At 34.8% G+C, this 26,215-nt stretch overlaps 2 protein-coding genes across 5 annotated transcripts in view; one reads left to right on the plus strand and one right to left on the minus strand.

Moving 5' to 3' along the window:
* Positions 1 to 26,215, plus strand: part of LOC117329302 (39S ribosomal protein L28, mitochondrial-like) — a 55,750-nt gene that overhangs the window by 14,845 nt on the left and 14,690 nt on the right. The gene's annotated exons all lie outside the window — the stretch shown is intronic.
* LOC117329301 (mucin-5AC-like) lies at positions 1,590 to 25,108 on the minus strand. Of its 4 annotated transcripts, none has more exons than XM_033887191.1 (3): positions 24,566 to 25,108; positions 5,654 to 5,736; positions 1,590 to 4,181 (listed from the first exon to the last, which is right to left on the minus strand). In XM_033887191.1, the coding sequence occupies exons 1-3, from the start codon at positions 24,588 to 24,590 to the stop codon at positions 2,100 to 2,102; spliced, it is 2,190 nt and encodes a 729-aa protein (XP_033743082.1). In that variant the 5' UTR covers positions 24,591 to 25,108; the 3' UTR covers positions 1,590 to 2,099. The 4 variants fall into 4 exon arrangements, with proteins under 4 accessions (XP_033743082.1, XP_033743079.1, XP_033743081.1 ...); XM_033887188.1 differs by lacking the exon at positions 24,566 to 25,108 and adding an exon at positions 14,588 to 14,692; XM_033887190.1 differs by lacking the exon at positions 24,566 to 25,108 and adding an exon at positions 12,520 to 12,934.

Raw genomic sequence — 26,215 nt, forward strand, 5'->3', positions numbered from 1 at the left:
TATTATCATTTCTTTAGTATATAAATGTTTCTTATTACATGCATTGTTATTTCTTGAGAATCCTGAAAGTATTTCCTCGGGATGCATCTGTAGAATCTCAATGGTCCCTTTTTGTGCAAGTTAATTTTGTGGTCGATCTTGACACAAAATGGCTAACAGATAGGCATTTGATTTGATTTTGAAAGCTAAATTTATCACTATTTCTGTTAAATGTATCATCATTTCTGTTAAATTTTTCACTATTTCTGTTAAATTTGTCATCATTTCTGTTAAATGTATCACTATTTCTGTTAAATTTATCACTGTTTCTGTTAAATTTGTCATCATTTCTGTTTAATTTATCACTGTTTCTGTTAAATTTGTCATCATTTCTGTTAAATGTATCACTATTTCTGTTAAATTTATCACTAATTCTGTTAAATTTATCACTATTTCTTGTTAAATTTATCACTGTTTCTGTTAAATTTGTCATCATTTCTGTTAAATTTATCACTATTTCTGTTAAATTTATAATATTTCTGTTTAATTGATCACAATTTCTTAAACTTTCTTGCAATGATCTTTTTTAAACATCATATGTCAGGTCCAATTTTGTCTGTAGATGTACATGATTAACTTTGAGATTGATATGAAAAGTTAAATGGCTGACAGCTGCAGTGAGCCGTCTAAGATCACTCTTTCTCACATGAAGTTTTACCCTAGTTGTAAGACCTATAAGAGACTGCTATTCAATATTGAATTTTAGGGCTTATCAAAGAACTGAATGGTAGTTTTATTTCATAAAATAATAAAAACTTGTGTACTAAGAATTCCCTGTCATAATTAATTTCACTACAGTTTTAGTGAATAAAATGTCCACTTTCGTAATATATCAGAAAGACTTGGCTAATTATGGCCCATCACATTTTCCAATGTAGTCAATTAGATAATTCTGTAATATCTATCAAGATTTAACTTTTCCCAAATTAGAACACCCTGAAGATGTTGTTCCGTGGTCTAAATGTCTTTTCATTGTCTGTAGTTGTATCAACATTCAAAAATTTCAATGGTTCCTTATTTACTCACACAGCTTTCTGTATGTTTTCTTCATATTGAAATTACCATCCGTTTTTTTTTTTTTTTTTTTGTGGTATCGATGAAAGTGTTATTTTCCTATTTCGTTGGCTGAGGATCTGTCCTATGACATAACAATCCGTGTTCTGTTGAGATCATGTGTTGTCCTTGCTTTCAATAATCTTTTTCAATATAAATCACCATAGGATTATGTCCATATAGATGTTCAGTTTCTAATGAAAAATTAGCCCTTTAAAATTTCAAAGAAAAGGAATTCTTTTTGAAAATGTGAATTGTCATTTACTGAAAACTTCCCTTTTCTTTGTTATTTTAAAGGCTTAATTTCGAATTCATATAGTCACTTTAAAAAAAAAATATCTTAAAATTTGAAGTAAAACAGGAATGAATCATAATGATGTTTATAGAAGTTTTGAAATTCGATACATGGTATTTACCATTTTTTTTTAGTAAATTAACAATGCATTCCTGTAATATTTCAAATTTTATGTGATGTAAATAAAAACGTGAGGCACATATCAGATTCATTTTGGTTTTAATATTTACATAATAGCACTGTCAATATACCTTGACTTTCAAACAAATAAAAATAAATTAGGATTTCATCTCTATTTACAAAATGTACAGATATAAATGGCTATAATCCATTTCTCTCACACACACAAATTCCTGAGTCATTTCTCCGAGAAATAGTTGGAAAGAAAGATAAGAAAGAGACAGAAGTAGAATTACCAACAACTTGTGGCAAAATGAGAAACAGAATATTGCACTATAACGGCAGCGAAATATTACGAGCTGATGATGAGATGTCTTTAAATTGTATGTTACTATGTACTCAGTTATCAGTTAAACTGTCAGTATGAGGCACTATTCAAACAGATTCAAATCTCAATCATTTGAAAATCTCAACTCTGAGACACACAGCAACCTTCACCAACACTGCATAAAGTTCACTGTCATGGATAAATCATTCACGAATGTGTCCATAATTCACTTTGATTGTCATGGCATTTTAAGTGTCAAAGAGTTCACAAGTTGGCGAGGGTCTGGATGCGGGTTAATCCTTGCCTGTCTTTCCTAAAGCTAGCGCTGAACCTCTTGAACTTCTTGATGACGGCTCTCTTGTTGACGATCTGAACATCTGCTGAGCTGGAGGCATCGGTGGTGAAGAGCTTCCTCTTGGAGAGAGGGTCACTCTGTACTGAAGATGGACATACATGGCTGGGTGTGCTGGTCAACACTCTCTGGGCCTTGCTACGCTTAAACCTGAAGAGCTTCTTGAGTGGCTGGTTGAACTTGGGAACTTTGAATAGTCCACCATCGGTCTGAACGTTGGAGGGTACAGATGCCACGGATGAAGGAGGAGCCACAGGCTGGACACGGGAATCAGACTTGTCGCTAGTGGTGGATCGGCTGGTCTTACTGTGATCTGTGACATCAGGTGTGTTGCAGGGTACAAAGATACCAGAACTACAGACACTGGCGGGGCTGTCGGTGAGGATAGAGTCGACAAGGGCATCAGTGTTGGGGTGGGTAGCACTACACTGGTTGTCGCTCACTGGGCTGGCACTACTGGAACTGGACTTGCCGGGAAGCTCAAGACGCTCGCAAAGAGGGGAGGTGTTGTCAGCACTGTGGTCGGGAGAGGTTGGCACGCTGTGGAAATCATCGTTGTTGGCAGGGTCAACGCTGACAATGTCGGGCATGGAGGAACAGCGGGCTTCCATGGAGCTTCCTGAGGACTTGTTGGGGAGCAACTGGATCCTGGTACTAGTCCTGGGCAGACTGTTAGACTTGAAGGGGATGTCATCATCATCGTACATGGACTCGGCGCCGAGGTAAGCATCTCTGTAGCTGGCTGAGGGCTCAATCACAGACAGAGCATCAATTGGAAGTGTGCAGGAGTCGGAGGGAATGGCCTTCAAGTTGTCTTGCTTGGATGACCGACGAGAGCTGGAACGACTGCTGCTGCTGCTGCTTCTGCTGGAGAGGACTCTCTTGGGAGGGAGAGGAGGCTTGGCAGACATCTTGTGGTGCTGGTTAAGGTTCCTGTAGTAAGACTCCTCCAGGGCGAGGTCCTCATCACAGTCGTTGTCATGAATAGACCAGGTGTAGATGGACTGAAGGTCATCCTCGCTGCTGCAGGGTGTGTCAGGGTCTTCAATCATGGTAGAGGAGGCTCGGGGGATGGAGCTGCTACGGTGCTTGCTGCTACCACTGCTAGAAGATGAAGGAGACAAATCTTCGATCATGGTGGAGGAGGCACAGGGCACAGAGGTGTACTTGGTGGAACTACCCTTGGAAGAAGTGGTACGGTCCTTCCTCGTAGAGTGACGACGGCGACGATGGCCAGATGATGGAGTGGAGCTGGCACTTCCGGAGGTAGTGGTGGAGTAGGTGGAGGTAGGCAGACAGGCACCGATGATGGGTCCAACACGGACAGGTGGTACAGAAGAGTTGTCCTCGCATCCCTCAACCTCACGGGTGAAGAGTTCCTCTGTGGCAGCACTGGTCAGGTCGGAAGAGACAGGTCCAGCAGACAGAGACACGGCCATGTTGTCGATGCGGCGCTGGCGGTCGATGGTAAAGTCACCATAGTACTGGATTCGGGACATACGCTCCTGCTCCAGGTCAAGACACTCTGGTACACACTGGTTGTCGTCAGATGAGGTATCGGTGGACTTGGGGTAACCGTCAGAGGTGTTGGCTCCTACGCTGCGGTTGCTGATGTCAGATGATGAAGATCCGGTGACATTTGGAATGTTGGGAGTGGACACCATGGAGTTCTTTGGCAAAGACATGTAGTTGGAGTTGGAGTCAACGATGAGTGTCATGGCAGAGTCCTCGTAGATGCTGTCTGAACTGGTGGAACAGAGGGAAGCTTTCATCATCTCCTGGAGAAGGAAGTCTTCATCAGAGGACAGGGCTGTAACTTGTGTGAGGGCTGAACTCCTCATGAAGGATGGAGTTGGAGGCAGAGTGCCGGTAGACTGGTTCATGATGGAGTAATCCTGGGACTCAAAACCACATGATGTCAGGATGTTCTTGAACTTGGAGGTGATCTCAACAATCTCAGATTTCAGGTCAGTCTCCTGTCGCTTGATGCTCAGCTGTAAAGGAACAGGGGGATGTTTAGTTTTTTTGTTTATTTCGATTTACAAATTATTTTTTTGAAATACATTTTAAGTGAAAACAATTTCAATTCTGCCAGATATAGTTTTCTGCCATTTTTTTTTTTTTTTAATGATTTTTATTTTTTTATTATTTAATAACTCTTTTGAAGAATTGTTGACTTAAACAGCTTTAATTCTACAAAATTCCAAAAGATTCCTTTTAAAGAAATTATTATAGAAAATAATAATGTAATTTTGATAGTGGAATCTTACAGCAGATACATTATGAAATATAAAATTGTTTTCACTGCTTAAGATTGATTTTGATAAAACTATCTAAATGACAGTATAATAAGTCCTGACATTACTTATACCAAGGGAGACAACTAAGATACCAGGGCAAGAGGAATAACTTGAAAGTAAATTACTATATCATATAACTTAAACTTTAAGTATTGACTCCTACACAAAATACTCAATTAAGAGGAATAAAAAAATAATTTCTATGAAAGTTGTTAAAATGTAAAGAACACTTTAATTGTATACATAATTATAATGTATCTTCTAAGATACCTGAACAATTGATGAAATTTACTATCTGAATCATTTTTTATCAGGACAGTCATTTCATTTACATGTGTAATGTGCATAAAATAACACACACACACAAATATATCGCAAAGACCTTATGAATTAAACATTATAAAACATTATTTTTGATGATAAATTCTTCATACAGATATGATCTAAGATAAATTATTTTGGGAATAGATGAAAGATTGCTGATATAGTTTTCATCAAGTATTGGAGAGATATGTACTAAGGGAAATAACTCTTACACATTTATAACTTGTAGGAACCTAGTAATATGAAAGTAAGAAACCGTGCAGTTGAAAATAGGCAAAGATGAAATACAGCTTCCTACATATACAGAATGATAACACAGTGGGTCAAATTACTTTAACATCAATTCAGATTCAATGGTTTTCAACATCTGTTAGATAGTTTTCAAATTAGGAAAATATTTCAAAATGCCATCTACTTAAACTAAATATTTCAATCTTAAAACTAATGTTTAATCATCTGACCCACTGATTATACCAAAATTCAATACTTAATTAAATACATTGAAGAACATGACATTATTTGTGGAAATTAAGTTCGCACAAAAGGTTTTGATGGAACTTCCCCAAAAATGTTTTTTTTCCCATTAAGTTACTTTTATTATTTTTACATAGAATTTGATATTAAATAGATATCATGTTCTTCAATGACATATTCTTAATGCTAAAATATAGATCTTCTAATAAGTCAAACACTATGAGCATTTCTAATTCAATTTTGTAAACTTTTTTTTTTTTAAATCAATGTCAAATATGAAAGATATTGTAAATTGTATTTTGAATTGAGCTCATGAATGTAAGACTAATTAGATGTAACCTAATTAAGTAATGAATGATAACACCTACCATATCAGCCTGAAGCATCATATACATCTCGTCGGTCTCAAGGTGCTCGGAAATGTCGGATTCCATGCCAGTTTCCATCCAGTCTGTAACAAAATAAAAGAATTATTAGTTATGATTGCAGTGAAGAATAATAGATTTATTAACTGATTTTTTTATTTTTTTTACCTGTTAAAGATGTCGGTCACATGTGAAATTCAGCATATTATGGTAATTTTAAGTGGGATGAAAACTTACCAGAGGAAGAATCTAATAAAGTTGAAGTAAGGAAATACACAGATGGAGAACCAAGCTCAGGTGGAGCCATGATGGTAACAGTGTTATATAAAGTTCTCAAAATCTCAGAAAGTTCAATTCCAGGAAGTCTGATAATCTGACTAACACTCTGCTTATCTCACATTAATCCTGCTAGCTCACTATCCAAATACGAAATGACATAAACTATTTAGTTAAGGATGTGAAGAGAAAGGCACTGAGGCCAGTGGTCATTGTGTTGATGACCAGGTAAACATGGTGGTCAACACTTTGGACAGAGGTGGTATGGACTCCAATCACTTTCCATTGTTTTCTAATTCCTGTGTAAATTGCCCTTCAACAGTTGGTCCTGGGATGAATAGTCCCAGGTATGGTATTGTGTTAGGGTGTTTTGGTAGCCATTAGATCCACCTCCCTTAGAAAACACTATCCACACCCCAAACAACAACACACATGCTCATGTGTGCCTTATAATTAAAATTAGCCCTAACATAGGAAGTTTTAACAATAGTTAACTCCACCCCTTTTATGTATAAGGACCTCCCCTATTTCCTGTACAGACTCCCAGAGGCAGTGATAGCAGACTAATTTTCCGCCCAGTTAGATTTGGCCCCCTGCCCTCTCCACTTTGGGAGTGATATCTATTATACCACAATAACACTATCTGTTAAATAATTATAAGGTAACATCTTTCTACCTGTGAATTAATTAACTGATCTATAGGTAAACTGCTACCTGCCTTTGGTCCTCAGTATGTGACTGATCAACACTACAAGCTTGCTATGTTGTAATTCTACAGACTTTTGTTGTGATTTTTTTATCCTCACAAACAGCAGATGGGCCTACTATTATTTATTGGAACAAGAGCTTTCTGTTCCATTACACTTGACTTGAATAGAAAACAAACATGTTTTACTTATGATGTACAGCATATGGTCAGTGTGATGCTTGACCATTCACCTATAGTCTAACTGACCAGATTAAATTTCACAAGTGGATGGAAGTCAATAAAATCTAAAATCTGTTTGTCACTAACAAATCCACAGATAGATTAAAGCTTAAAGTTCCTTTGCAAATACTTTTCTAAATAAAAGATCACAATCCTTACCCAACAGACAATGCGAGCCACATACTACCTGGAACATACTTGGAGTGAGAACCTCAAGGGAGTTGGGCACTTCTACAAGACCCACCCTACAGTTCTACAAAACTTTTATAACTGATGAACTTTGTAATATGTTGTGGCTTTATAAGTTAAATAAAAAGTGATCTTAAGAGAAAAAAATTCTCACCTGTAATCAACATGTTTGGCAGGTGAAAGTTGACAGACTGGCAGTATGAGTGATTAAACTGACCAGTGACTTATTTGGAAGTGTTGGTCAGTAAGAGTGACCAGCACAGGTAAAAATGAAGCATGTAGAGAGCTGAGACTAGTATGTTTAAGATCAAAGGTAAAATTATGTATCTTTGATGTTGGCTATTATCTCAGGTAAATACCAGGTAATATACAGGTAATATACACAGGTAGATACAGTAAGCTGAGGAAGCTGGCTATTACCCACAGGTGGGCTTGGGATTGATTGACAGGTAAATAATACAGGTAGTTAAGAAGCTGTTAGTGACCACTGGTGATCTCAGGTAAATACATAGGTAGCTAAAAATGTTTCAGAAGCTGGCTAGTGACCACAGGTGGCCTGGGCTATTGCAAAGTATACTACAGATGTGGTGTGAAAATGACCCATGGTCATTGCTTTGTAACTATCATTGGCTCAGCAGGTGAAATAACTATAATGGGATGAAGTGTGCCGAAAACTTGATAAAAAGCTTATACTTTAAGAAATAAATACTACTTATTTCTAATAATAGTGTTTATTAAAGAAATATTAATGAACATTAAAACAATCCTACTCTATTAATTATTAGTAAAAATATGGATATGAAATTTGAAACAACTGATTATTTTGAATGAAAATTAAGATATTTTGGGAAAATAAAATATGCTTATTATCAGAAAAAAAACCTTATGATCAATGTTTTTTAAAGTTTATAGATATACACAAGTTTAGATTTTTTTTTATGGTTGATTTTTTTTTAGAATTTAAGTATTTTGAGAAAATTAATGAATACCTTATTCATACAGTTTTGAAATATTGTTCATATAAGAAAACTACTTGCAGTATTGATATAACATCACATATTTTTTAGTTTAAGATATGCAAATGTATTTACCTTGACTGTTGGGCTGATCATTAAGGATTTTACCAGGTGTGATCTGCATGTTGACATGAACAAGTGAAAACTAATCACAAAGGTGTATTCCAGGTAGTAGTTAAGGTTTGGTAGTAGGATGATAGTATGTTGATATCTCTATGACAAGTTGAATGATCAATGATCAACTGTCTGACTTTATATACTGAGTGTGGTCAGTACTGACCTTTACCTATACTGACCACTTGAGTACTGCAGCATCTGACAGTACTCCTCTACCTGTGTCACCTGTCCACTACCAAAACACCTTAATGACTAGCTTGGATTACCTCCCCTGGATTTGTTTAGCCCTATCAGCCTAGGTGTGAATATTAAACAAACATATTTAGCTTACCTTTGTTTAGCCATCATCCCTGTACTAGGATTACTGAGTAAAGCTGATAAGCCTAAGTAAGAATTAAGTGTTTTACATACACCAAATGATGGCAGTCCCTCATTTTAATAGATCTTAGTAATAACAAATTGAGTCTATTACATACTTTAGTTATTCTAACATTAGACTTAAACTCAAAGTCTCAGAAAATACACAATAAACTGTATTACCTATATCCTAACCTATATTGACCACCTAACATCTGATTACTTTTTGTTTTGAGTGGGATCTTTATATGGAAGGTTGTGATATACTATACAGTATAGTAAGTATGGCATATGTAATTCATCCTGTGAAATATCAGAAGTTAGTGGACCCTAGGGAAAGGGCAGCATAAAACACCCTGAGTATAAGATTCATTGCAGTATGTGTCAAAATGGTAAAGTGATAGGCAACCCTGCTTGCAACTTATTAGTGGTGAATTCCATCACAGATTAACTTTGGTTTAGGGTTTCTGACTTTTATAATGATGAACAAACACAAATGCACTCTAGATTGTTTTCACTAACCTTATAAAGAAATCTGGGGCCTTATTAAATTGCAATAAAATTGGGGGCACTATGACAAAAATGTTTTCAGACCTCAGAAGGGTAGTATTTAAATGTTAAATTAGGGTTAAGTGTGTTGTATTAGCATGTCTAGCTGAGGATTTTATGGATTAGGGTCTGCAGACAGTTGGATCACTCTTGACCAGACTGGACATTGACCATTTATCTTTTATGCAGTCATAAAAATCCTACAAAGAGATGACCACCCTGGCCACAGATGTCCGACTAATCACAGGTAGCCAACAGCTGGACCTTTAATTAAACTTGTTTCAAACAGAATCACCTGCAATTTGTAATTTTCCTGAATGTCTATTGAGAAAATAGTTTTATGGCCATCTTAGAAGCCAATGTTTGTCAAAGATTCCTATACACTCAGTACAAACAGGTTGAGAGGCTTGACAATAAGGTTTATGGCCTTGCTATTTAGTTATTGGGGTATTTTAGTAAAGTACCTGACAAAGCACAGATAAGATACACTTGTATACAATTATTTGTGAACAAAATTAAAGCTTACCCAACAAAAGTAAAGATACAATCAATACTTTGTTGTAGGAAAATAAAAGTGAAATAAACATTTACCTCACAAAAGTATTAGATAAGATACATTTCAACACATTAAGATAGGAAAGTGAAAGTGAAACTTACCAACAGCCATTGTGTACTTCATGATAAATGTTTGGGAAGTGAAAGTAGAAATAAGTAATACTATGTGGAAGATACTGTGATCAGTGAGTGAATGATGAAGTTAGAAATTGTCCCTATATTTATATTCTCTAGAGATAATTAGTTCAAGTATATTTTGTAACTTGTACAGGATTGGTCCTTTAATAAAATTTGGTGTTAATTACCTTCCAATTTTCAAAGTGTTAAAACTAATGTTAAAATGTGTTAAAATTGATGTTCCAATTATTGCTTCAGGTAAAAATCTCATTAAGGAATAGAATAGGTGTGGTCATCTCAGATGAGGATATGTCCTTTCACACCTGTACAATTGTCTTGACCATTGTCCAGTAGGTAATTACCTGATCTTATCACCTGGTAGATTGGTCATTTCATTGTCTTCACCTTATGGAAAACTTAATCACTTCCTTTATCAGGTAATTAATCTAATTAATTACAATTAAAGGAAAATATCTCTAATGTTTTGGTTTGATTAATTAACTCAAAGTGTTTAGGTAGTTAGGTAAATGATTTCTAAAATGAAATTCATCAGTTGAAACATGGACATCAAAGTTTTAACATAGGAGTATAAGGATTTGAAATTATCCTATTTGAGGTATGTGGCTTAGTTTGTTTTTGATATTAATTGATATCAGTTTTATGAATATGATGTATTTTCAATTTAAATTACAAAGAAAATTTATGATGGGTTAAGATTACAGAGTAGTAATAAATAAGGATCTAGAATTACTAAATTGTCATTTTAAATAATGTTGGCTGTAAAAATGTAATCATTGAAAGTTGATTTAAATAATTGTAAGTTTTTGGTTTCATTAGTTCAATTGACAAGGATTTAATTCAACTTTATTAAAAACTTTAAAGATGTTTATACCTTATTTTTGTATTTCATGTAACTGGAACACATTTGACAAAAATATGATTTAATTTTAAATACAATTCATAACATTTAATTCTTTTGAGTCATATACAATCAATAGGATACATTAACTGAAGATAGAGTGACAAATCTAATGATTTTGTTATGACATGTTTTTCACATGTTTGTTCATAAAATTTGGGGATAATCATTAATTTATAAATATCCTACCTACAATACAGTAATTAAAATAGAATTGTACTGTTAATTGGATTATACCTTCATTAATAAGATTGTTTTGTAATAGTTCTGCTTAGACTTGAAGATTTCCATTTTCATATTGGCATGTTAAGACTTTGGTACACACAGGGATATTTACATTTAAAGATTTTATGGTTTATTGAAACAGGTAGGTAAACAATTTGAGGTGTAAATTTCACAATAGGTACAATACAGTCAGGTTATAAACCCAGAGTTGTCACCTGATTGTGGACGTGTTATATCAGAATTCTGTAAGTATCACACACACTGGAATAAGACAGGTTGGTAAACTTGCCCCAAGTTGTTCAAGTCATGTCAATATTGTAACATTGTCAGATTTTACTCACAATTTTTCACCTAGGCTATTTTTCACAGCCAAATAGTACAGGTAAGAAACAATAAGAAGAATTGAACAGAGGCTTTAAAAGCTATGTTCAGAGTTGACCAGTACAATAGGTCAAGTGACAAGTCCCCAGGACTGACCACTGCACAAACAACATGTCAAACTGGACCCTTGTATTCACAGCAGATTTACCAAGATAAAAAACCTACAATATTGTTTTCATGTCAAAGAGGATCAACTTAAGGCCAAAACAGCAAATATGTGAAAAATAAAATATTTACTTATAAACAGTTTATCTGGCAGTGTTTTAAGTGTGATAAATATTCAAGTTGTGTTTTTACAGAAATTTCTGTGGCAGATTCATGTAACACCAACATGATGTCTTTAAGTTATATATACTTTGTTACAAACATTATATGTCTTGTTTGAGCATGACCTTGAAAAGTGTATGTTGATTTTTGAGAACCAGGAAATGTAATGTGATAAAGCCTGCATGCTGAGACATTAATTAGTTAGTATAATCTCTAGCCATATAGCTCTGACAGGTAGACTCTAACCACTAACAACCCCCAATATCTCCCTGGCCAGACCTAGTAACCATGGTAACATATTGAGGGGAACAGTTAGAGGGAGGAGGGAGACCCTTATCACACACCTGTCAATGAGTAACAGGACATATTAACAGGAAATGCTGGCACACAACACTGACATACACATCTTTCCTTGTGTCAAAACCTCCACAAATGCAGGGGGAAATATCAGTTTATACTTTTTTATGAAAAGAGTGTCTGATGATTTTTTTTTCAGATCAGTTAATTGTATTGTAGTAGAATCAACAATAATTTTTCTGAATCATATTTCAATTTTGATCCAGTTTATAGTGGATTTGCAAAATAAAGGTATTTAATATAAAATATGAAAAGATACAGATTAAGATTATTGTTAATTGTCATAATGATTAATAAATCTTCTGATGACCAAATCTATAATTTAAACAGACATCATTCCCAGGAAAATAGCACATTTAATTACATCCATTAATGTCAAAATTAAAGATATTTGTAAGCACCAAATTAATATGGAAACTTGTACATGAAGACATTTTCATCCAAACTGACATTTTACAATTCTGACACCAGGTCAAAGTGACCTTGTATGGCAACTGACACATCTACATATGTATGTGGGCCCTGTACATGGACACCAGGCCACAGCAGCCGTAATCTTTCTTTCGCATCTCAAATCAACTCAAGAATATGTTTAAGAATAGACAAGCATCCTTACCCACTTTGTGGAGATGATGAGGACCACACATTCTACTGTTTAAATCCAAAATGTCTGGTTTGTGAACTTCTCTGTATACACATTTGCTTTCCCCGGCTGACAATGCCCCGGTGTTATATCAGACTCACTGCTGTAAACTCTGTCATTAAATTTCCACAAAACATGTAAACAGTGACATAGAATGTATTCCAGCACTGTTTTGGTAAATTCCATTAAATATCCATGTAAACTGAAGAAGCAGAGTTTTCTGTTAAATGTTTATGTTGTGGTCAGTGACCAGTGGTCCAAGTTAAATGGTCACTCATGTATTCATAGTTACAGTCATTCACAGAGTGGTCAGTTTCAAAGAGTGTCTGCATATAGCTTTAGTCCAGTTAAACTGACCATGTAGTAGTGTTATCAGTATCAACTGACCACCAGAGGGGCCAGAGCAGGGGGTGGTCAAGACTGACCAGTATAAAATGACCTGTCCAGCCATGATCAGATAAGGGCCATCATCAATATGATAAGAGTTGGGCCTCTAGCAATATAGCTTTATTATATATAGGTATATTGTAATATCTGACCCTAGATCTTGTTTTCACAGTGCTTACTAGGACCTGGTTTACTTACTTATATAAATGTTGCCAACTTGAAGTACTGTTGTATCAACAAACAACATTTTTGACACATGTCATATTGATGTATGTATCTCAACTAGATTTACATGTATCCAAGAGGGTAAATTGAGAACTATATTGATGAAGCACACATTTAATCCATTCGAAAATGTTATTCTTCAAGAAAAACTGGTACCTGGAGATTTTATTATTCATTTTCTATTGTTGGTATGTTTTCAATATACTGCCAATTTTTAAGATGATTTATTTTTCAATATTATTATTATTATTATTTTTTTTTTTTTTATTTCAGTATTTTCAGTTTAGGAATTTCAAAAGAACTGCAATAAATTTTATGTGGCTGTATTGAATTTTGTTTGTGTCACTTTAGTTAAACAGGTTAAATTGATGAGTAAGAGAAGAAAGAAGGGAAAAGTGATATATACATTGATTTGTCCAGTAAGATATGACATTTAAAATATGTGGTTTATATCTAAAACTCGGGGAATGAAACAGAGTTACATATTGTTCATTAGAGGAAATAATTTTTTATTTTTAATTTTGTCAATTGTATTACATTTCTAAGGTAGCCCCTACTGTACCCCATTTACGTGATTTAATTATATGAGCTCGTGTCAGAGATGGGTTAAAATTGATTTATCTCCCCTGAAGAACTGACAGCCACCTGCTGACTGTAACACTCTAGGCTAGTGATGGACAACTGGCCATTACTGCAGCAGACTGACCAATCAGAAAGTCCCTTACGTTTCCCTAATTAGCGTGTAGAAGCATTATAGACATTATCTGGTGACTTATAATCATTTGAAATTAAAATCAGATTTATGTCTTCTAGTATCAGTTTTATATACACAAATTCTTATTGTTATATAAGAGAACAAATTCTATTATCATATCATATAGAAATGTCCGAATGACAAACAAATTCTATTATCATATCATATAGAAATGTCCGAATGACAAACAAATTTTTTATAAGACGACAAACACAAAAAACCTAATTAATACACCAGACTAAGGTGAAATACTAACAGGAGAAATATAGTACATCTGTGTGCATAAGTTATATTTTTTGATTACAAATTAACCAGACTAGAAGAGTATAGATAAAATGTCTGAAATTTTACGTTTATATCACTTAAAGGATGTTGAAATTAAAACATGCATTTGATTTCAAAACTTCCATAAGTTGTGTTAAGGAAAACTTTTAAGAAAATAAAATTAAAAAAAAAATTGTATACATAATACAATGTATGTAATTTATTTACACAAGCTATATCGATGGTCTGTTTATTAATCAGGTTTCGATTCAGAGTTTATTTTTTCTAATAAGTTATTCATGTGACACATATAAAGGTAGTCACTATCTTGGTCAAAATAATAATCAAGTAATAAGTTTTTCACTGCAGGTAACCATACCTGTATTGTTGACTGAAATGCTAATTAGTTACCTGTATGTATATAGGTAGATGTAAGCCAGGTGATGTTACCATTTCCTAGTACACTTGTCATGATAGCAGTTTCCTTCATCTCAGTCCTTCCTCGATGTACTATCACACTAAACTCTACTTGCTCAAGAACATCTTTTTACCACATGTTATGTTCGATCATCTCACGTTAACTGTGATATTTCTTCACTCAGAAAGTGTGAATTTAATCGCTGTCTTAAAGTGTCACTGAATTTACTGCCTCAGAATTGCTATTTGTAACGGCAAAAAGGAAGTGTGCCAGTCACGTATAGAATGTCCCATAAAAAAGTTTTCACCTAAAGTTGGCCTGTCACAGGAAACTGAAGTGTACATGAATGAGGAAAGGTACACATGGAAATGTATGTTTTGTATGTCCCACACGTTACAGTGCTAACTTATTACTTGGATAGCTCCCCCTCCCTCCAGGGGGTTAACACCTGAGCCCCCAGATTGATGCTAAGCCGTGTGCACAGGAAATGGCTGCTATTGTCACAGGGCACTAATCCCAAGCCAAGAGTAATCTCCCTTTTATAGGATATCAAGGTGATCCAAAAATCACCTGTAAAGCCAAGGAAAAGTGGATTAGACACCTCCCACAGTGTGGTCTAATAATCCTGGGAATATGTTTTATAGATGAAAGCTTTAATATCATCATTGAACTGAATATATTGGCCTTAGTAATCATCACCTCTGACCCTCGGATAAGGACAAATACCTGTCTTATACTGATACACTCTAGTTACTGATACACTCTAGTAAACCCCTGTTCTCATTATTTCACACAAAAAAATAAATTATAGAACATGCTTAGTGCTCTATGCAAATCAAATAAAAACAAGTGTTTAGACTTTGCATTCATTTTGGTATGCTTCATTTCATTAAATCTAATGCTTTTTACAAATTAACTCTTTTCCAATTATCTGTATCTTCACATTTTGTTCTTGATAAAACAATTTTGTGATTTATATACATTAAGAGTCAGAGGAGGTATTTTTAAACTGTTAATATCGCCTGACATCCCTCGAAGCTAAATGATTCAATTTTATCCTTCATTGCAGCTCCATTATATTAAACCTAGTCTGTGATTGAACAACTGTTTCCATGTTAAATATAACTTTTAAGTTAAGTCTAAATGTATCATATGGTTGACATGAAAGAGAAATCTAGAATATTTGACAATTTTGTTGGTGTGAAATATATTTGATTTTAAGTGTTATTGTCGGTGCAGCTGAAGCAGTGTCATTTGTGATAGTGGCGTCAATTTGTCATTGACCACAGACTGGTCTGGCAACAGGCTTGACCAGCAGGACTGACCACTACTGAAGATTCTGGACATTAGCAACAGCCAGAAATAAAAGCTGATGACAGATAAATCTGCGCAATTAATTAATCTGATAAGAGACTGGGCTATAGAACTCTGATAAAGCATGTCTGCTAAATAAACACAGATAATGGTCACTGTGAATTATCTCCCCTTTGTTTCTGATGCTGACGGCAGGTGTTTGAAGTTGTCATGGTTAGCTACAGAGGTACAAAATTTATGGACCCAATAATGACCTATGACGAAAGACATTTTTATCCCCATCAGTAATAATAATGTATTTGTGGAGATCGGCCAATATTTGATCAAGATTGGGTTTAAGTTGTTGAATTAGATTTAAAGATTTTTTTCTTTAGCCAGATCCCTGAAATAATGAAAATTGTTAGATTTTTCTTAAACTTAGATTGCTATGTAAATTTATTTTTTCCACCGTGTGACACTTATCAGTTTGAACTCTTGGTAAAAATTTGTTGTTTCATGACCGCGTCAACCATAAACATGCAATTCAAAAAAGAAGGAATGTCACTTTGATAAATAGTTCACATTCCTTTAGTAACTGAATAATTGTCATGGGTTTTTCTGTGGTAGATAGCTTTAATTTAACAGGAAAAGTCATATTGATTTTGATAGGTCAAAATTTGCATCTCATTATAATATCTGCATGTCCAAGCAATTACCAGTTCATTGTATATACATGTATTTAATTAACCCATTTCCACACTTAACGAGTCCGAATTTAAGTAGAAACTTATAATGCTTGTGGTATTACATTGTTTATTTGTAGCCAATCACAGGAGTTGTTGGTCAATTATTCCCCAATTTCCCAGACTACCTAATCTAACAACAGAAACTACTTACATGTACCACTTACATACATTACATCACATCCAATTTCATTTTCATCAAACCATTTATTTGTAATTTACTCCCAGGGTGTGCAATGGTTCAGCTAGGCAATTTCCAAGCCAGTAATTTAGGGTCTTGTTATCAAGCAGGCCATCCCTTACCCCCTTGTTGCCTGCTGGGGATAGCTGACTTGGTGTATTGTTGTTTGGGTAGGCTGTGTAATTTGGAGGCAGTTTATTTGTCAATTTTCTGGTGAACCCCTGTGGTCACTAATGGGCAGCATTACATAACTAATTAGTAGCAGCAGAAACCTTGACCAATTTTCTGAATTTTCACCTCAAGAGCTTGTTTTTGAAGTCTTTGTCCAGTCTGTTTGTTCATTCAAACCCAAAGACTGGGTCAGTATAAATAAAAATAAACACTGAATGAGTTTGGAACCAGAGGGATTTGTCTGTTGAAGAAATAACAAGGTAGAAAGGGAAACTGTTTTCTTATAGTCCTCCCAGTTAATTAAAGGGCAGTCAGTAATGGGGTCTGATGACCATACACTGGTCAGTTTTACCACTGTCCACTTCCCAGGAGACATTCACAACACTGACCACTTGCCTAGCATGATATGGTCATCATATGGTCATTAGTACTGACCATTCATTCAAGTATCTAAAGAGAATTTTGTCCACCTCTATCTTTACAATAATAAATGTATTTCTCTGTGAAAATATTTACATGCTTTTGATTACCAAAATATTCTTTTGAAGTCGCTGGGAAAATATTTCTGTGTTTCACTAGATGTCAATTTCTTTGTCTTTACCAGTTAGTGTATATGATTTTAATGGTGATATTTTATGCTATGTCCATATCTGTCTTTCTACTGACTTGTAACCTGTCTCGTCTGGCAAACAGCATATTGCCAGTTATACATTTCTCCCCTTTTATCATTTGTAAAGATGGATTGGTGAATGAATGTCATTAATAAAACACTAATGAAAGTCCGGTTTGTCACAGTTTACCGCCCGATCTAAGGACTTTGATATCTCTGATCAACGGCTATACAGTCCCACGCTATAACACAAACTCATTCATAATTTACTGTTTGTGATAAATATTCAAACATACAAAGAAATGTAATAATTTGTTTTTTACGTGTAAGGCATAACATTGCGAGAACTTTTTTTTCTCGCCCTATTTTGTTTAGCACCTGACCAGAGGTACATTAATTATCAGTTCCCCAGGTATGTTATTAATGATGATTATATTGTTGTTTTTTTGTCTTAATAAGATCGATTTATAATATCTTCATTCATACTTCCTTTTTGAATAATAAAAAAAACCTACTTTTCTTTAAAATATGCTGAATCAGAATAAAAAAGTTACATGAACTTATAATTATGTTATAATTCTAACAAGATTTTCTTTGGGAAATTTCTAAGAAATAAACTATATTAGTATCCGTCATTTTAACTAAGACACCTTGACCAGTGGTCAGAGTATAAGACTGACCGTCAGGCTACCAGACATTTTAATTTCCAAGTGATGTTACCTCAGCACAAGTTCTTTATCATCTGATAAGATTCTATCCCAAACATCAAAGAAATGTTTCTTAAAATTGACAATGGATTAAGTTTTTGAGCCCTTTCTTAAGCTTTTCACCCTTTTCAAACTTTCAATGCAAGATAAATGTAAGCTGATGGTATCCTGGGGGCTTTAGATATCATCTTCACACGATTGGTGGGACTGTGTATGTTGAACACCTCTGGCTACTGTCCACTCTCATCCATCTACTTTTTGTCCACCAGGTAGCCCTTGTCAATCTGCCATATGCTCTTTTCTTGTATTTACTCAAGTAATTTGTTTAAGTGGAATGTTAAGGTTAAACATTGACCATGCATATTGGACATATCCATTTCAGTCTTTCAAGAATTCTTTAACTTTTATACCTAGATACAAAAAACAGGATGTGATCTGAAGTCACCCCCCCCCCAACAGAACAAACACACGCTATTGGTGAATGGGTCCCCCACACTTCTGATACCCAGCCACAAAACATTGATCATTCATTTGAATCCCAATATTTATATATTGACATTTCTCTGTAGTATCTGTGTGAATTAAATATTTGCTGTTTTATTTTGTTCCTTTACCAACAGGAAGTCTGTGTCAAAAAAATAACATATATTGTCTTTTCTAAACATTAGAATTTTAGACATGTTAGAAGTGTGCCCCTCTATCGTCTTTAATACTAAGGATGGGAAGTCTGGGTGTTTCTTATGAATTGCCATGATGAAAATGATCTGCCTACGACTGTTTTTTTATTATCGTGTTGACAAAGGTGTGACAGAATTGTAAGACCCATCGATCAGTTACCCTTTTTGTATGCGAACAGCAAATAGGAGGGCTTTCAATTCTCTGGGTAGATTTACATCTAATATTCAAAAGGGTATTTCATGCCTCCGTTATCGTTGTAATAAAACAAAAAGATAAGATTTCATTTGATATTCTTCTTTTGAAGCATCTCATTAAAAATGAGTCATAATCATTTTCTGATTATGTTAGAATATTAAAAACATAGTGCTGTATTTTTTTTTTCTGTGTCTGTTTGTTGCTGCCAGTTATATTATCAGATCAGGAAATGAACTCGCCTCTTTTAAAGCACAAACATTTTCTTACAAAAGAGAACAAATGTATTCTGACCCTTGATCCTCATTTAATGCCAAAAGACATGATGTGGGAAGCGAGCTGCCATTGTCATTTTGAATATCAATTGACCATTTTCAACAAGAAACCCTCACATTGTAAAATCTTTCATGTGAAATGCACATGCTGTTTCCCATCTGAAAATCCTTTGTGTCATTGAAAGTTGTCTTTGTAAAAGAGGAACGACAAAATATAATCAATATTTGCTCTAATTACTTTGATTCAGCTTCTGTGTGAGTATGCATGTGTACATCCAAGTATTGTTGTTCATTGGACCATTTGGTCAAGAAAGAAAATTATAGAAACCATTTCAGTCAACAAAAATTTATATAGTCATGGTTTATAGTCAAGTGATATGTTAAGTAAAAAACGAAATTACTTTATCTGAAAATTCACACTGGACAGGTTCATTATAGCACTTGTATAATGATCAGGTTCATTAGAACACTTATTTAGTAATCAGGGTCATAACAGCTCTTATCAGTTACTCCCAGTAGGATGCGAAACTCTCTATCAGCAGCTTAGCATCTTCACTTTGTCCCTGTACAACCTTCATTGTCAGCCTCCTGTTGAAATTATGATTAATTATCCTACACAATTTATTATCCTCCACTGGTTACACAGTTGGTGTTGAACATTTAATTTCTAATTTTCAATTCAATGTTGACAGAATTTTATTCCCAATTAACCTTATTTCGCATGTAACTTTCAAGACATATGATAGACAAGAAATTACCTGTCTAGCTATTTATTGAAATGATAAACCATTAAAAAACTAATGTTTCTTCATAAAAGGTATTTGAACAGTGGTGATGCCTAAAGCATCAAACACAAAGTATACCAACATGTGTGTTTAATGGGAATCAAAATATTCCTGATCAGCTCTTTGGAGCTGATGATTAAAAAGTATGACTGGTTGAATAGGTACAAGTTTGAAGATGTATCGATCTGTCTGGCCCTTTACTACATGTGTAATCATGTGATACTGAGCAGATACAGACAGTCATTTAAAGTCATTCACTCTAGCGTCTTGTTAGTTCAGCTCGCTCTCAGCCCATTTCAGACCCTTTTATTTAGACAGTCGGATCTCAATGGATCTCAATAGGCGGACAAAAGTACCCGGGCACGTGCCAAGCTCGATAGCGTGTAATAGGGAAACACTTATAATTGTGCCCTAGAGTAGGACTGGCACGCGTACCGGAAATCCTACACCTGGCTGTGCAGCTGCACAAGCTTTGTCTTACCTGTCCACTGAATATTGATGTCTTACTTATGACTTCCACATACCTGGCATTTTACATCTCGTTTTTATACACCTGTAATAGCCCACACCTGAATGGGTTGTTGGTAGCCCAGCTGGAGAAAATATATCATCTAGAACTACGGAATAGTATGACCAAAGAGATCGAAAGTCTTCTAATGGTTTTTAAATTTGTGAATTTAATTTTCATAATTGATTGTCATTCAGTCCTAGTTGTTTAAGTGTTATTAATTATAATTGTAATGTTCACAAATTGAATGCCACATATGTCGTCATTGGCAATATCATAGGTCTCATAGCACGTCTGACCTTTTGTCGTGGTACGCAAATATTGACCGGCGTTTTTAAATTGTAAGGATACAGAAAAAGTAACTACAAGAAAATCCATCTTGCGACAACAGACAGTATTTACAGTTGATAAAAGCAGCTGTTTGGTTTAGCGAGAATGTCAACCAGCTCAGCCAGTAACAGTGTGTCTGGGTAGAAAGCTACCCTAGGGTAGTCACGGTGGCCCTACCCATCAATCTTGTGACAGGTAGAACAGGGGCCAGGGTAGATGTTGGACTAGATAAAGACACAACACATACAGAAAGATTGATGGGCATTCAAAACAGCCCCCTAAACTGATAAACCCTTGTTCTGTATAAAACCTGTTGTAATCTGATCAAGGCATTGCAGTTTTTTTTATATCGCATTTTCAATTCCAATATTGAAAAAAAGTGTCTAGTTTGTTAAAAGTATAGTTAGCTGAACAAGATCATAAATTATTTTTAAAAAAGAAAGAAAATTGATAAATATATTTTAGAAATACTTAAAATTTTATATAATGTTCCATATTTTCAGATGATTGGCAGATGATTGTTTTTAATTTCAGATTAAATTCAGATTTCAATTAAAAATCGAAAACCAGATTGAAGTTTCCATTAAACCTACCCTGGTAAACTAACTGGGCTTTCTGTAACCTTGGAATTAAGCAGAATTCATGGAAATTTATGGATGCATAGGAATAATTGATGTGCTTAGTCAGTACATTTTAAATATCATTTTTTTTTTTATTTTAGAACTTTTTTTAAAAACAAAACTAGAATAGAAAAAGATGTTTTCCGGGTCAGTATTGGGTGAGGATTTACACTAGAAGGTGAAGATTGGTTGGCACAGACTGAGTGACCACTGGATCCTTGGCACCTCTCTCCCATTCACAGTCCCCCACAGAAGGATGTCTCCAGCACAGGAAACATTATAATCAATCCACCATTAAAAGTGTAAACCACAGAGTATCAGGTTTTTAACAAACCAAAGTAACTTGGGAGTTTTATCGGTGAAATCTGAGTTTGTGGCACACTTCTGATGGTCAGACAATATTTGTACAATAGTCCAGGGGATGTGTCAGGTCCAAATACATCCAATTAGTGGGTCAAGTGTGAACACAGGACTCTCTACCTAGGAAACATTTCAACACCTTACCAACAGGTGCCTGGCGTATCTTATCGGAGTGTAAGGTACCCAAGTTTTATCAGCCTTTGACAAAAATTTAAATCTTATCAAAGTTCATATTTATATCTTGAATAGGATGTAAGTGCTTCGGATACAAACTGCTGAGGAGTGAAATAAACAGACAGCCTCCTCGAGCTGTCAATCATAGGGACATCATAATCTCTAGGTATATACACTGGATTACTCTAGTAATCCTGACTACCACTACAGTAAATCAGAGTTTCTGACTCTTCAATTCAAACCTGCATCATCTAGAAAAATCATTATCATGAGGAAAAAATGAAGAAAATACTCATATTGGTTTTTGATATTAATACTGGTAATATTTGAAAATTATTTTATTTTTTTTTTGGTTTCTGGATTTTTATTACCAAAGTTCATGTTATATATGTCCCTGATGTCAGACATCAACATTTATTGTCAGTTGTGACAGGCAAATTAGGTGCATTATACATAATTTCAGATTGAAATGTTCATATGAGGGAATATTGAGTAATTTCACTGTAATACTTTTTGACATGTATACCCAGTGCACTTGGCTGTTTAGTGCCTAGAGTCCACCCTTCCAAGTGTCAGGCCCATATGATGGATTAATTTCATTGAAAACGACAGATATTAATATCTGGTAAATGTTGTCTGGGTAAACAGTTATATAAATAAAAAGTGTGTCCTCAGGTAATTATGACAGGTAAAAATCAGGTAAATTACAGGTAAAAACACAGGTATATGACTCTGTACCAATACTGATTGAATACTTGATGTTGGACATAAATAAAATGTAAGATGAGGTAACTCTGTGACAGCCACATGTGTGAGCACCAGTCCAATCCATCACAGGACTCATAATGGCCCTACTTAGTCCAATAAAACCTATTGGTATTAGAGTAGTTGTCAATGAGACCTGCTCCCGCCTGTCATCTGGGACAGTGTGGCTGATTGCTTTATGAGTGTGGAAAATTGTTTATTTCTGCTTGGTATCAATACATCACAATAAACAGGTCATTTCATTCCAGGAACCTGTCACTAGTAATTCAAACTGAGAAAAAGATTGATCAACCTTTTTACTTGAACAGTTAAAAGCTGTCACCTTTCAAATCTGACCTCTAACTGTGTTGTTAGGTTTTGTAACAGAAATTGTACAATACATAACATAACTAGGATACACATTTTTTTTTAAATGTGTTAACTCCAAATCTAGATTTAAAACGTTTACTTTTTCATGTTCAGGATTGGGGAATTCTATTTCTCTGTGTTGTATATAGCTATAGGTGTCAAGGGAATGTATACTGAAAGATGTTAACAAATTTAGGACTAAAAGTCATCATGATAAAAAGTATTTCATTTTTTTGTGCCTATTTCAAGTCAGCTGGAAAACTCAGACATTTCTCCTCATATAAAAAACACTACTAATTATATATTAACCACATTCATATAATAATTCTTATTCAATTTATACTTTTTTTTTAAAGAACATCTAACATTGACTGATTTCATCTTTTATTTTCCACATGTGACTACCAGGCTTAAGATTCGGGGGCTAGCTGTTGGCCATGTGGTGACCTATATACCTGGTTGATTAGGGACTTAATTAGGGATCAGGGTACCTGTCCACAAGTAAAGGCTGTAGACATGCTGATTGAACTTTCTCTCTCTCCTGAGGGGCTAGAATTCCCTAGAAAGGGCACCTCCATGTTTGAAGGGATTACCATAGGTGATAATATTTTGACATCAGAGACTCTGTGTTAGGCCTGTAGATATACACTCCAGGTAAACAATACCTTTAGAAAGTTAACATACTGGCTATATCTCATCAAAAAGATAAACAGATATGCTTACAAAATATAAAGGGATTAAGAGTCAATAAAGTGATAAGGTGTTCTACTTTATAATAATATATATATATATATATGAATTAAAAGAGGATATAATATTATGTCAGATGTGTTAAATTGTATTAGAACAAATCAGTAATATTGTATCCTATATTTAGATATATTATTGATGTCAATTAAATTAAAAAAAAAAGTTTCAATAATTCCCTCAAGATACATTAGACCTTGTTATAAAAATTCATATCAATATAATTATTGAAATGTGCATTATATTTAAGATGTTTGTCAATAGGAGGTATTTGGTTAAGAATATACATAATTTTTGAATGAAGCTACAGAAATGAATTAGTTGTATAAATTTGCATTATTTTGTACCTGTGTAAAGAAATCGCTGTACAAATAAATTCTTCGTTTCATTTTTTACCTGTTTTATCAGAGGTAGAATTTAATAATCTAATCAGATTAATTTGACTTGGTGTTAAATAAGATTGAAATAATACTAGAATACTTACAAGTCATTTTGTTTTGCATCTTCATCAGGCATGTCCACCGGTCCAGCTTGTGCTGTCTATAGACACAAGTCTTATTATGGGCAGACCACTTAACCCTTTACACCAGTATCTATAACAGTACTAATTAACACTACACAATCAGGTCCAGTGGAGAAAAAAGAAGATCCCCAGGGTACTAACCCCCTTCTCACATTGTAGGAATGAAAGGGTATCAGTGTCAAATGTAACACCTCCTGTTGGGGGCCAAGTCTTTAGAGATCTACACAAAACTCTGTGTTCACTGAAAGTGTTCTTACTTGGAGAACAGATATGTTTATAAAATCGTATATTCCTTCCTGCAGTCCAGAGTCACACAAATTTAAAGAAGTGTTTATAAAATGTCCCTGGTACAGCTCACTGTTGACAACTGGTTTAAAGCTGGCGCTCACACTGCTGGTTGGCCTGTGTGTGGAGCTGTTATGGTAGTTCTGACTGACTGAACATTGTTAGGAGCTACAGCAGGCTTGTGGCTAAGAGTGGACGCCCTCCAGCCATACTGGACTACTGTAAACACAAAGGCCTTACTTCCTATTGTTTCCACTAACTGTATTACCACATCCAATCCAGGCCTATTGTACTTGGACCACAAACTGTCAAATCACCTGCTAGCTCCGCCCATTGTATTTCAGGTAGAGTGGAAAACCCCTAACAGATACATTATTGCCTTATACAATTTCAGGTGAAGCATTTTTACCTGTGCTTACCTTTGAACATAGCTGAGACATTCTGTCTGATTTAGTGATGAGAAATCTACGCCAGGCAATCAGTGTATCTGGTTTAATTTCACCTAGGTGTTCTACATTTGACTTTTAAATTAAATTAGCATTTCCTGGGTTGGCTTTGGTGTGTCAATGACAGGAGATGTAATACAACATTGGTGTATAGCAGACAGACAGATTAGGAGTTACCTTTCATTCAATGTATTCCACACTTTTACAGGGTTCTATGTAGTTAAAATCTCATTTACTAGTCTGTGTAAAAAATACCCAGAACATTCTAACAAGGTATGACATTGAATTTTTTGTATTAAAGATGTGAAGTTACACTGTGAAGTTACACCTGCCTATGTCGAGGAAAACCATCTATTATAAACACAAATGATGTTTTCTAGCTCGACCTTTAACCTCTCAAGGTCAGACCTGTAATTTCAAGGTTGAAAAAGCATCCGTGTGCCAACAATGATACAGTGATCCAGGGGTCATTTTGTCCGAAACCAGATTGTGTTGAACCATATACCATATAAACGGCTTTAGTGATATACAAGTGGTTTTCAATTCCAGTCGATCTCCAACCTAAATGGTCATACTGTTTCCCTTAGAGCCTTTAACATCTAATGTAGTCTGAATAATCAGCCAACATCCTCTAATGCATTTTTAAGGATAAAACCTTTACGAATGATTAATTCTTATTCATGTTATGCTAGTGAAAGAAAATTCCTTCTACAGGGTGGACGTGATCCGATGTCCATTTAGCTGCACACTTTCTGTCACCTGTCTGATCGGGACACTTTGGTCTTAAATTAAATGACACACAAGTTTAATGTCTGCTATTTTTAACATTATAACATATTTATCAGAATTTTCTGTGCAGATATTTTGTAGTGTCTTGGCA

This window comes from Pecten maximus, chromosome 6 (assembly GCF_902652985.1).
Source record: "Pecten maximus chromosome 6, xPecMax1.1, whole genome shotgun sequence".
NCBI lineage: Eukaryota > Metazoa > Mollusca > Bivalvia > Pectinida > Pectinidae > Pecten > Pecten maximus.

Excerpts from the sequence above, each read along its gene's own strand:
- LOC117329301 (XM_033887188.1), bottom strand. The coding sequence starts at position 14,666 with ATGAAGGAAACTGCTATCATGACAAGTGTACTAGGAAATGGTAACATC. Across the intron at positions 5,737-14,587 it reads ATCTACCTATATACATACAG|ACTGGATGGAAACTGGCATG; the intron begins GTAACTAATTAG and ends ATTTTGTTACAG. Across the intron at positions 4,182-5,653 it reads TGATGCTTCAGGCTGATATG|CTGAGCATCAAGCGACAGGA; the intron begins GTAGGTGTTATC and ends GTTCCTTTACAG.